General features: G+C 40.5%; 1 protein-coding gene across 1 annotated transcript; it reads left to right on the top strand.

Moving 5' to 3' along the window:
• The first annotated feature begins 2,663 nt into the window (after positions 1 to 2,663).
• On the top strand, positions 2,664 to 13,265 carry LOC132536308 (transient receptor potential cation channel subfamily M member 6-like). Its single transcript, XM_060183932.1, has 3 exons — positions 2,664 to 2,927; positions 9,347 to 9,453; positions 12,493 to 13,265. Exons 1-3 carry the CDS (start codon positions 2,827 to 2,829, stop codon positions 12,624 to 12,626), a joined length of 342 nt encoding a protein of 113 aa, XP_060039915.1. The 5' UTR covers positions 2,664 to 2,826; the 3' UTR covers positions 12,627 to 13,265.
• Positions 13,266 to 13,279: the final 14 nt, after the last annotated feature.

Below are 13,279 nucleotides of genomic sequence, written 5' to 3'. Positions count from 1 at the left end.
CAGATGACCCGGGTCTCATGGCTGGGTTGTACGCAGTATCTCTTTATTCATGGAGGATGCAGCGCAATCTATGCCAAGCTAAGCTAAACTAAAAACTACAAACAATCTTGTCCTTATAAATATACTAGCCCAGTAGGGTGGGAACAGGAGACGCAGAGAAGGTGGAGAGAAAAGTGACTGGTGAAAATCAGGGTATGACAAGGAGAGGGGGTGGAGCAGGCAAGAATTCTACCACTGAACCACCAATGCCCTGGAGGGAGGGTGGTGCTTGTTAATAGAGGTTATGTAAATAGAATACAGTGTTATGTAAATAGAATGCAGAGGGGGATTAAACCAAGTGAAACAGAAGGGGTTTTTAAAAGCAGAATTAGAAGCATGACAACACGTGGACATGCCATTTGCTCTGAAAAAACTTCTAGAGAGGTAACATTGGGTTTCTTTTTATAGATGTTTCAATGTCTTCTCCTATGTTTCCCAAATGTGTAAACAACAACAACAAAAAGTGAGTTTCAATATTAAAGTTTCTCAGTTGGACAATTCCTGTAGAGTTAGGCGAGTAGCGGCTGGTAGTGGGTGTAGTGTAACTGGTTCTCTGGGCTTCTCTCTGTTTTCCATACATGGGAATGCCCTCCCTAGTTGAGGGCGCCAAATAAGGTTAGGAATATAAAGAAATGTAGGTCTTATTTACCCTCATTCTTACAGGGGGAGAAATTCATTAGGAAACATGGTACTTTAAGACTGGCAAAATAGCTCACTTGGTAGTAGTGTGTTGCTTTGCCATGTACAGAGTACAGGTTCGAAGCCAGCCTACATTGCACTAAAGAAAGCTTTGGTGCCGTGGTCTTTTCCCCTCTCAGCCTCTCTGCTTCTCTGTCCCCATAAAAAAAAAAAAAAAAAAAGAAATGTGATACATTAGAGAAATGAAATAGAGTACCTTATCTATCAGTGGTAAGAAAACAGAACTTTATAAGAAATCTTGATGGAAAAAAATAATAGCTGTTGACTTTTTTTTTTTTTTTTGGCTTTGCCAGAGTCAGTTTGCTGAGATGTTTGTATATAAGAATATCTTTAAGGACTGGTGTGAGGATCCCGGTTCGAGTCCCTGGCTCCCCACCTGCAAGGGAGTCACTTCACAGGTGGTGAAACAGGTCTGCAGGTGTCTATCTTTCTTTCCTTCTCTCTGTCTTCCCCTCCTCTCTCCACTTCTCTCTGTCCTATTCAACAATGATGACATCAATAACAACAATAATAATAACTACAACAATAAAACAAGGGCAACAAAAGGGAATAAGTAAATATTTTTTTTTTTTAAAGAGTATCTTTAATCTTCTCAGAAACCCTAGAACTCACACTTTCAGATGATAAAGCTGAGATTCAGGGTGATTCAGGATGTCCGTCTGGATCTCATAGTTAGAAAGTGATGAGCATGAATGGAACCCAGATCTTTCACCTGTTGCTTGTCTAATAAGCAGAGCAATTTATAGCACACAGGAGCTGATATGCTTTGGTAGACTCTCCTCTCAGTAAAATTTCCTCTTCCCCATTGATGCTAGTTTTTAAGGTACTATGAATATTCCCAATGCCAGTCTCCTCACCACTATCTTTTCTTTTATCTTGCTCCTACCCCACTGCTGAGCCTTTCCCACAACTCTTAGCAGACCCCTCTTACCCCCTTTTTAATTTCAGGCTGAAAAAAGCAAAGAGGAGAAACAGCACAGCACCAGTCTACCATTTATGAGGTTTCTCCTGATTTCACACATGGTGTGTGTGCCTAAGTGCTGTCAGGACTTTGCACATGACAAAGTGGATGCTATTTCTCAGTCCAGCCACTGCATTTTATAACAGAAATTCATTTTGGGTGTTGACACCTATTCGGATAAATGTTAACTTTAAATGATGTCTATACAATGTTTTAGTGTCATTTTTTTTAAAAAAGTAGATTTCATTAAAGAACTAAATACACGAGGGCCAGGTGGTGGTGCACCTGGTTAAATGCGTGTGTTCCTATATACAGGGACCTGGGTTTAAGCCCTCGGTCTGTGCCTGCAGGGGGGAAGCTTCATGAGTGGTGTAGCAGTACTGAGATGTCCTCTCTGTCTTCCTCTCCATCTTCTTTCCTTCTCAATTTATCTCTGTCCTATCATATCAAACAAAGAGACATTAAAAAATACATATCTAGGAGAGTTAATTAAGCAAACATCTCAAAAAATTTTCCCAGGTGGAAACCCCTGTAGTCAACACACAGATGGGGGGTCGGGCATCCTCATGCTGCTGTGTGTGTGGCATTCCATGTGTGTGTTTGATTCGGCGAGGGTGCCCCTGCAGAGCTATGGCATCTGGAGCTTGCCAGACACTGATGGCTCCCATTTGAGGAGCCCCTGGGTTGGGGGAGGGACAGGAGCTCAGCATGGGTCCCATTCTTACCACTTGTCCAGCCTTTGACAAGTTGCTTTTAACTTCTGAGCATTAGGGGACTAACTGGTCAATGAAGATCTGAGGAGGCTAATACTTCTTTGTGATTGCAGACGATTAGAGGGAGTAAGACAAGAATATCTAACGCATCAGGGTGGTAAATGAATGATGGATGTCACTATTAGTTTTTGTTAGGACACCAATGAAACACTCATTCATGGCCTAGAAACTGGCTGTAACATAATGTAGGGGGTTGTGGGAGACAGGGCATGAACTGAAAATTTTAAACATCTGAAAAAAATTATATAGTGTATTTAATCCACTTAATGTTTCACTTACTACAGGGTAAGAGTAGATTTCAAAAGTAAGCTGAAATGTATTACTTTCTTGTATTTTGGAGAGAATAAAATTCTCATGTCTAAATGCTTTTTTTTTTCCTTTTCTTTTTTCCTTCTTTTTGGAGGTGTTGGAGAAAATTTGACAGATCCATCAGTTATAAAACCAGAGGATAAGCAGTAAGTTAATTTATATATTATCATTTAGAAAATTGCATTTAACAGATTGTACATGGTCTTTGAAAAATGATTTTTCAAAAATTTACATTTCTTGCCTAGAGCAGAAAACTTTTAATAAGAGTCATCTTATAGACCCACATAAAGTACAATAAAATTTTAGAAACACATAGTTCAGGAAATAAGGGCTGAAAGTACATATGGGAGTAAAACAATATTGAGTCTGGTTAGGTTCGTACATATTAATAGGAATTTCAAAGACCAAGGCAGTAGCCAGAACCATGTTGTGAATTTAACACTTTCCTTTTTTAAAAATTTAAATATTTTCTTTATTTCTAAAAAAATCTATTTATTGATAAATTTATTTACTTGCTTTGGATAGAGACAGAAATGGAGAGGGGAGGGAGAAATAGAGTCAGAGAGACACCTGCAGCACTACTTAAGCACTCATGAAGCTTCTCTCCTACAGGTGAAGATTGGGGACTTTATCCCAGGTTCATGCATATGGTGACTTATACACTCAACCAGGTGCACCACTGCTGGGCCCTGACACTTAGTTTTCTTTTTTTTTTTTCTTCCTCCTCCAGGGTTATTGCTGGGCTCGGTGCCTGCACCATGAATCCACCACTCCTGGAGGCCATTTTTTTCCCCCCTTTTGTTGCCCTTGTTGTAGCTTCGGTGTGGTTATTGTTATTGCCCTTGTTGACGCAATTCGTTGTTAGATAGGACAGAGAGAAATAGAGAGAGGAGGGGAAGAGAAAGATAGACACCTGCAGACCTGCATCACCGCCTGAGAAGCGACTCCCCTGCAGGTGGGGAGCCGGGGGCTTGAACCGGGATCCTTACGCCGGTCCCTGCGCTTTGCGCCACATGCGCTTAACCCACTGCGCCACCGCCCAACCCCCCTGACACTTAGTTTTCTAATGGTCCAAACAAGAGAGACACTTGAGTAAGTCCAGTTGCTAAGACCCTGATGTGACAGGCATTAATGTTATAAAAGAGGCCCAGTTTCCCCTTTAGTCTTCACACTGGAGTCAGTGCATCTTGTTATGGGCAGTGCCTTCTATGCCTAGAAAATAATAGCCGAGTGCCTAAGAAGTGTGCTGTTGGGCTAGGTGGTAGCTCACCTGGTTGAGTATACATGAACTATGTGCAAGGGCTAGAATTCAAGCCCCTAGTTCCCAATAGCAGGGGGAAACTTCATGAGAGGTGAAGCAGGTCTACAGAGGCACCCCTCCCCCCACTCTCCCTCCTTGCCACCCTCCCTCTCTCTCACTCCTCCTTTCCTCTTGTTTTTTTCTGCCTCTATCCAAATAAATAAATATATGGATAAATAAATAAATAAATAAAACTGTGTTATTTGGCAGTAGCCATTCTATAAGGAATCAGAATTGGGGCTTAAGTATGAAGCATCAAATATCTGTCTTAAGTTTAAATGACATACATAGGAGGAGTTATCTGTCCTTTGAATTCCTATGGGCATTTTCTTTCAAACATTATCAGGCTTTGATTATGTGGAGGCCCTGAGGTTGTAACCTATTCAAGATGGAAGGGCAAAGGGGCCTGGATATGGCTTTCTTGGTAGTGTGTACATCGTACCACAAATGAAGACCTGGGTTTGAGCCCTTCCCCCAATATGGGAGTATATGTATGGGAGAAACTTCACAGATGGTGGAGCAGTGCTGTGGTGTCTTTCTATCTCTGTGTCATAAAAATACTCCTCTATGGAGTCCTGGGGAGCAGGGGCAAAGTGGAAAAAAAAAAGGTAGGAAGTAGAGGCATATGAAAGAAGTAATGATTCTAAGGACTGTTCAGTATAGCAGATAGTGCCTCAATTGAAACCTGTTAAACCTGTTAAAATTTCTGGTCTTCTCACACCTTTCCATGCCCCCTACATCATATATTTAGTGGCTTTAGGGTGAGGTCAAATAATAAAACAATTTTACAAGTAATTCTGATCCAGCCAGAGATTATGCTTGAGAGCTGCTAAATTTTTTTTTTTTTTTTTTTTTTTTTGCCTTTAGAGTTTTCACTGGGGCTTGGTGCCTGTATTACAAACCCACTGCTCCTGGAGGACTCTTTTTCCATTTTGTTGTTGTTGGGTAATACGGAGAGAAATTGAGAGAGTAGGGGAAGATAGGAGAAGAAAAAAATGTATACTGGCTGACCTGCTTTACCACTTGTGAAGTGAACCCCTGCAGGTGGGCAGCGGGTAGGATAAGAAAGGCTCAAACCAGGATCCTTGTGTGGATCTTTGTGTTTAACCCAGTGCACTAATGCCTGCCCCCACTGCTAAACATTTTTATGTGACTCTTAACCTATAGGAAGGAGTGAGTATAACTATATTACATATTTTAATTATACATATATGATTAATAAGATTACTGAGTATGCATTATTAATGCTGTAAATATATACTGTATGTTGCTATATATAATATATAAAATAAGTAGATAATCCCTACCTAATAAAAAATTCATTTCTTTCTTCCATAGCACTCATAGTATAAATATTAATTGCTTAATTCTCTGTCCTTTAACTGAATGATTTAATTTAAATATGGTTTTACCTGTAGATTTCTATGTAGGGCTCCATCTAAAAGTTTATTGGTTATTTTACTCTGTTACAAGTTTTCAACTAGGTGGGCTAGAGAAGATTTCAGTGATCCATTTTGCTTCTATGCATCCTCTTCCTGTGATAGCTGACCATGGAGTTTATGTTGTAATCCTCAGGGTACAGATAAACATTATTATTTTTCACTTTATCAGAGATAAAGTGTTTTTAGCTAAGAATATTATTTCTTCAGTACCCTGGTCTGTCCAAGAGTTAGTAGTAGAAACTTTCTATGTAAATACTTCCTTTATAATTTTTGCAGTGAGATTTCTGGGCATATATGATAAATCACATTCAAGTATACTCTATCATTTATTAAGCTTTGACCTGGTATCTATTATTTAATGTGACCTGAATATTTCCAACTTTTCGAATTGCAAGATTTTATTATCCCATCTGACAGCTGAGTACTTAATTGTATTCTATAGGCCAGTAGGTCTCAATTTCTATTAAGCTCACCTAGGGAACTAAAACAGGAAAAATGCTCAGAATTGGCATTGCATCACAATCTCAGAGCATAGGACCCTGATGTCTGTATGTTTCAAAAGTTTTTCATATAATTCAAGTGGACAAATGGGGATTGGAACTTTATGTTTGCTTTATGACAAACCTTATTTCTTGACATGAGGATAGAAACTTTAGAATCTGAAAGGTTAGCAACCAGCTAGCCTTCCTGGTTTTCTGGTGTCCAGCAGTTTTAGATGCATTTACTTAGGTGAAAGAAACAAGCAGGGCTTTTTCTTATAGTAATGACAAATGAATCCAGTGAAGCTCACACTTTCAGATGACTTCCATCTGTAAAACCTGGACTGATTGATCTACTAGCATCAGCATGGGCTGCAATTTCAAGAAGACAGACTTTGAAGATTCTTCTGACACCTACTGAACCACAGCCCAAATTTTCACAAGAATTTTGGGCAATTTGGTGTGAATCAAATGTTTGAGAAGCACCAGCTTATGCAGATGCTTTCACATTTGCTGGTTTTAACTACACCAGCAAGTAGCTTTCATCTCAGTTCACAAATGAGAAAACTAACTTGCTGAAGATGGCAACTTATCTTCTAAAGAAAGGACACAGTTCTTGACCCAAAGAAAAGATGCTTTTGAGGAACAAAGTTTGATCTTGTCTTTAATCTTTTTTTAAATATTTATTTATTCATTTTCCCTTTTTGTTGCCCTTGTTGTTTTATTGTTGTTGTTGTTGTTATTATTTGTTGTTATTGATGTCTTCATTGTTGGATAGGACAGAGAGAAATGGAGGGGGGAGGCAGTGGAGGAGAGGAGGACAGACACCTGCAGACCTGCTTCACCGCCTGTGAAGCGACTCCCCTGCAGGTGGGGAGCCAGGGGCTTGAACCGGGATCCTTATGCCGGTCCTTGTGCTTTGTGCCACCTGTGCTTAACCGCTGCGCTACTGTCCGACTCCCCTAGTCTTTAATCTTAATGCCCACCAGTCTTTTGTACATGAAGACAAAGCTGTTAAGCTTTCTTCAAATCCTATCTGTCCATTTGGCTCCTCCAGTTTCTGACCAAGGAGGCTGCTTCAAATATGGGTAGTTTGATAGTATATCTTTTATTTGACAGGTAAGAAATGATAAGATTGATGAAATGAAAGGACACTGTAGCCCAGCAGATGGCACAGAGTATAAAGCTCTGGAATCTCAAGTATGAGGTTCTGAGTTGCAGCCCTGGGATCACATGTGCCAGAGTGATATTCTGGTTCTCCCTTACTCTCCTTCTCATAATAAATAAACAAATATTAAAAAGAAATACGCTGCCACTATCAGTATTGCCCTGCTTGGAACCAGGATACTACCTGTTTTCCTGAGCTGTGAAAAGTGGTCAACACATAGAGACAAAGGCCTTATGTGATAGGAGTGGTGAAAACAATAACAACACAATATTTCAACGTGGTTTTCTGAGATTGCAAGGTTGAGGCATGCTGTAAGGATAAATGCAAGTGAATTTCTTCTCCCTGTGATCCTTTCTCTCTCTCTTCCCTGCACAGTGAGTGATCAAACCCTTCATACAGACATTTTATAATTAATAGTTTAGATTCTTTTGCCTTAGCCTTCACAAAATTCACGGAGGGGAAATGATTTAACCTGTTTCATCTGAGAATGAGTGTTATACCAGTAACATTGTTTTCATACTTTCCTGAGAGGACAGAAATGCAAAAGAGTGTGATATTCTTCAAGTCATCCTAAAGAGAAAATACAAGGACCTCTTCAATTTAAACAACTGAAGTAACACTTTTTTTTTTTTTTTGGGCTACATTCAGTCTCACCTTATTGAACTGGTTCCTTCCTGGAGGGGCTGAATGAGAGGAGTAGTTAAGAAGAAGCAGCTTATGTAGCTAGTAAATACCACCAGAACTGTACTCTGTAAGGACAATTGAGTGACCAGGAAAGTTAATCCTAGGTATCTGCTCACTCTGTCTTCCCATGAGATTGACTCCACCTACTAGTCACAGAACAGAGTCAAACTGAGAGCAGACTGACATCAGTCCTCATTCTGAGCTTGGCACATCTTCAGAGCAGCTACTGTTATTCTGCCAAAAGGAAATAGAAATTGAGATAAATGTTTCAATCCTCCAGTGGAAAAAAAAGTCCATTTTTATACCACATCCTTTTTGAAAAACCACATTCCTAAGAAGCAAAGTTTATTGTTTCCTTCGTGATAGTTTGCTTCTCTCTCTTATTAAGACATCGTATTTAAGAATGTAATTGAGTTCAGATTTTTAAAATGTACTGTCTCCACTCTGCATGTCATTAAAAGTAAAATATTAGCTTTCATAAAATTTCTTTGGAAGTGTTTCTGGTGTGCTGTGTTTGGTGTGTAGGATGTCAATCTGAAGAATGATGGCTCTGGGTGATCTCATAATAGATGAACATTGATCCCTAATCTGCTAAGAATTTTTTTTTTATTTTTTTGGAACCAGAGCACTACTTAGCTCTGACTGATGATGGTGTAGGGGATTGAACCTAGAGCCTTGGACCTTCACGTATGAAAGGCTTTTGCACAATGACTATGCTGTCTCCCCAGGTCTTGCCAAAGATCTATTATGATCACAGAATACTCGAAGTGTGCCTGCAACATGTAGATTCTATTTGTAAATGTGTCCAGCTTATTCTCCTCCCTCCCCTGCTTTTTTTGTGGTTAGTTTGTGCCTGATAGCCACATGTCTGTCTCTAATTTCGAACACAAGTTGACTTCCACAGAAACATTCTCTACTGATAGTATTGTTTCTTTGCAAAAATTTCAGTAATAGTAATTTGCAAAGTGAAAAGGAACTAAGAAAAATAAACCATGCCTAGTGGATGTATTGCTTTGCTGGGCAGTTGATTTGAAGACATATATTAAGAGAAGTATATGGGTTTGAAAAAATGTGTAGGATTTTTTAGAAGGTGTGTTTCAGTAACAAATCCATCTCACTTTATACCCTTTTTTTTCGGGGGGGGGGAATTCTAGTAGATCCTTTGATAATGAATGGTATCCTCTCTATATGCATTAAAAAGGACCTCCCTGTATTTTGTTTTAATGTAGTACATATAAAATTCACTCTTCTATCAGATTAGTGTTGAAATGAGTTTCACAGTAGGTCTTGGAGTTTAGTACAAAGATTTAAGTGCATTTGAATTTTAAATTTGCAAACCTATGATTATTACTTCTCCAAAGTACTCTGTCCTTTGTTGATTCCTTCAAGTTTAGTGGGTTTCTATGGGATACTGTTCAGGATCTCAGAGAATCCTAGTTGAGCTCCTTTTTTCTTAGCTGTGATCTAATTGATATTCTGATATTTCCTCTAGATCAAGAGGAATGGTGTTTGGACCAGCCAATTTAGGCGAAGATGCAATTAGAAACTTCATTGCAAAGCACCGTTGCAACTCCTGCTGCCGGAAGCTCAAACTCCTGGGTATGCACCCGCCCCCCACAACTCTATTTTTTTTTCTCTTAGTAAATCTCTCCTAGAACAACATCCATTGTGACCTGGGATAGACTAGGAAAATCTTAATCACATTTTGACTTTCTGACTACAAATTTTTCAAGTCTCTTTTTAAGGGATTAAAAGGACAGGGATTTACTTCAGGTTCTGCCAAAATGTGATAAAACAACATTGGACCCAATACTTGCCACAACCTCTCCAAGGGAAATGTTCCCCTGACTTAATTGGGGTAAAATTGGATGCAGGCAGGTCTCTGGCCCTTATCCGCCAACCCCGCTGGGTCCTGAGTTGTGCCTGCAGTGCTTTCCCTGTCTTGCTTGTTGCTGGGCACTGGGGAAGGTGGGGATGGAAGGAAGGGAGCAAGAGCAGTCAATCAAAGGAGGCTTGGCACTCTGGAACCCCGTCATTGTAAGCATGCTCGGCTCTGTATATTTTTAAAATCTAATTTGATAATGTGGCATACTTTCTCTAAAAGCTATATAGTCAGCACTGTAGATATTCCTGACATAAAAGCAACCAGTGTGTGTAGGGAAGTCTGTGCCCCACTCCCCTAGTTGGCAGTCCCACCTCTGTGAATTTCTTTGCTTTAGGCCTCCTCAGCTCACTCACTGTTTTTCTTAGGAAATATTGATTATCCTTAGGGTGTAATGTCACACAGAGGAAGCTGAATAGTCCTTCCTGCCTTATGATAAATGATCATGCACTGGAGTAGAAGTTCATAGAAAAATCTTATGCTCTTGTAACCTGGGATAGAGTAGGCAGAAATTGGCAACAAAATTAGCAGCTGCATTTCTCACTGAATGTTAGAGGGAAGGGGGCATTTGTGGGCCTGACAGGAAGAAGACAAGGATTGGAGCTGACTTCTGGTCACTGTGGGGAGGAGCCTTTCAGGCAGAGGAGGGAGCCAGGAGAGGAAGGCTACCACCATCATCTCTTGGCTTTCTTTTTTTTTTTCTTTTTTCTTTTCCCTCCAGGGTTATTGCTGGGCTCGGTGCTTGCGCCATGAATCCACCGCTCCTGGAGGCCATTTTTCCCCCCTTTTTGTTGCACTTGTTGTTGTAGCTTCCTTGTGGTTATTATTATTGCCATTGTTGATGTTGTTGGATAGGACAGAGAGAAATGGAGAAAGGAGGGGAAGACAGAGAGGGGGAGAGAAAGATAGACACCTGCAGACCTGTTTCACTGCCTGTGAAGCGACTCCCCTGCAGGTGGGAAGCCGGGGGCTCGAACCGGGATCCTTACGCCAGTCCCTGCGCTTTGCGCCACATGCGCTTAACCCACTGCGCCGCCACCCGTCTGACCCCCCATCTCTTGGCTTTCTGACTCACTCTCCCAACCGCATAGCAGACCTAGGCATGGAGACCAGTTGTAGCACCTGCTTCCTCTTTGACCAGAAGAAGGTGCCCACAAAAGGTTAGGGTTAGGCTGAGTGCTCGCAGGGTGCCTGGATGTGATACAGGAAATGACTTTGGTCTGAGCTATCCCAGGACTTCAGACTGCCTGCCTCTCAGGACCTAGGACACGGTCTTTTCCTAGGCCTCTGTCCAGGTCTTTGCCCAGGTCTGGGTGATATGTGCTGGATAAGGAAGTCTCCCATTCTTGAGAACACTGAGGGGACCACTGATCAAAGAAAAAGGAGGAGGAAGGCATGACTCCTGTCTCCAGGCAGTCAGCAGTGCTCTGGGACAAGGTGGCAGGGGTGTGCAATATACCTCCAGTGCATAATGCTCTCTCTCTCTCTCTCTCTCTCTTTTAAATACTCACTTTGTTGGGTTTTGAGTCAGTAATTCAGTAATCCCCCTATCTCTAGAGCTAATTCATGCCCTCTTCCATTAGCATTAGCATTCTAAATAAGAAATAAACTATTTTTTTGACTTTTGGTAACCTAATTTTTAAAAAATGTTTAACAGAATTGTGATTTTTATTTAGATATTTTTGCTAAATTATACTTCCTCCTTGTCCTCTCCCCTCCATCACTTTTTAAAAGAGGCAGTTTAGGCTTGTGTATGGGATCTAGAAGTAAAGACATAGAGCTTTCTTCTCAGTTCTGTTTTTTTATTATGTGTGTAACCTTATGCCTTTGTGTCTACATTTATAAATGGGATGATAGCACCTGTCTCATAAATTTGGTATGAGGGTTATAGTAAGATATGCATATGTTCAATAAATGCTAGTTACTAAGTTGTACTATGTATGTCTTGGTAATCCCCACTCGATGTCAAAATTATATGTGGAATGCATTTGATCTGACACAAAATAACAGTACAGAAGAATAAGAGTGATGCACACATATTTAAAACCCACCCTTCTTGGAGCCAAGTGGTGGTATAGCTGGTTGAATGTACATGTTACCATATTCAAGGACCTGTGTTAAAGCCTCTGGTCCCCACCTACAGGAGGGAAGATTCAAAAATGGTGAAGCAGTGCTGCAGATGTATCTCTCTCTCTCTTTAGTTTTTTTAAAACTTATTATTGGATAGAGACAGAGAAATTGAGAGGGGTGGGGGGATAGAGAGACAGAGAGACAGAGAGACACCTGCAGCCCTGCTTTATCACTCATGAAACTTTTCCCCCGTAGGTGGGGACCACGGGCTTTTTTTCTCTCTAACTCCTCCTTGTACCTCACTTTCTCTCTGTCTCTATCCAATAAATACTAAAACAAAATATTTTTAAAATAATAAAATCACTTGTCTTCATTTGTTTCTCCCACTAGGTTATCACTATTAATGTTTTCTTTTGATAATTTCTTTTTCTAATGGAACAAGGAGGACATAGGAGGTATAGGGTACAGAAACAGAATGAAGTTTTCATAGTGTCAAACCTTCGTTATAACAATCCACCATTATTATTTTTATTTTTATTTTTGTGACTGAAAGTTTGAGTTTCACTGACTAGTGGCTCAAGGAAACAGAGCTCTTTCTAAGCACTTGGCAAAGCCTAGCATCTAACTCATACGTGTGAACATTTTGTTCCTAAGGGTCCTTTCTCACGGTCTTTTCTTCTTTGCAGATTTAAAACGGAATGACTATTCCCCTGGAAGAATAAAGTCCACATTTGGACTTGAAATCAAAAGAGGTCCTACAGAGGGACCTTCAGCAGGAGAAAGGGGTGTTAATTCTCCAGAAGACCTCACACGACTATGAAAAGAGGAGGGGTGAGGGGATGGAAGCCCCTCCCTTCCTCTTTTTGTGGTAAAGTCAGCTGGTGGATGTCACCTTGACTATGGACTGTGTTGGAGCTCTCTTATACTGAGGCCCTCCTTGGGCAGTGCCTTTGAGACTTATGTCTCCTCCTGTCTAAAGATATCTGTGTAATGAAAGCATGCTTTTGCGTGTCTCCGACATTGTCAGGTTATCAAGAACACAAGGATCAGCCAGTGGGAATTCTGCTTGCTTATACCTCATGACTCTAGCTGGTCTCCTGGATCCCCCAGAGCAGAAAGCTGGACACAAAGGAACCAGGAAGATTAATTTATTTTGTTACCATGTGTGCAGACTCTTGTCCTCACTGCCATTCATTGCTTCACACATTTTGTATTTATGTATATATGTACATAAAAATGGTCTTGACTTTCCTCTTCTCCCTCTCCACCAGCACAGGACTTTGAATAGTCACAATTAGGTAAATTATGGAAGGAAGATGCATTTGCACAGGCCACACTCTTGCACAAACCAGTTAGTAGAAAATTAGTACCCTGGTGAAATCTAGGTGGGTTTGAGTATTGCCAGTGAATCATATGATGTCTGGGCATTTCAGCTATCTCTGAAAGAAAGGAAAACATACATATAACACAAAT

The sequence above is a fragment of the Erinaceus europaeus genome, unplaced genomic scaffold (assembly GCF_950295315.1).
Source record: "Erinaceus europaeus unplaced genomic scaffold, mEriEur2.1 scaffold_1270, whole genome shotgun sequence".
Taxonomy (NCBI): domain Eukaryota; kingdom Metazoa; phylum Chordata; class Mammalia; order Eulipotyphla; family Erinaceidae; genus Erinaceus; species Erinaceus europaeus.
Note: the sequence above shows the minus strand (reverse complement) of the source record. Positions and strands in the feature narration are given on the sequence as shown.

Bases quoted from the DNA above. Each gene is read 5' to 3' on its own strand.
- LOC132536308 (XM_060183932.1), top strand. From the start codon at position 2,827: ATGTCTAAATGCTTTTTTTTTTCCTTTTCTTTTTTCCTTCTTTTTGGA. The intron at 2,928-9,346 runs GTAAGTTAATTT...TATTTCCTCTAG, and splicing joins ATAAAACCAGAGGATAAGCA to ATCAAGAGGAATGGTGTTTG. The intron at 9,454-12,492 runs GTATGCACCCGC...TCTTCTTTGCAG, and splicing joins CCGGAAGCTCAAACTCCTGG to ATTTAAAACGGAATGACTAT.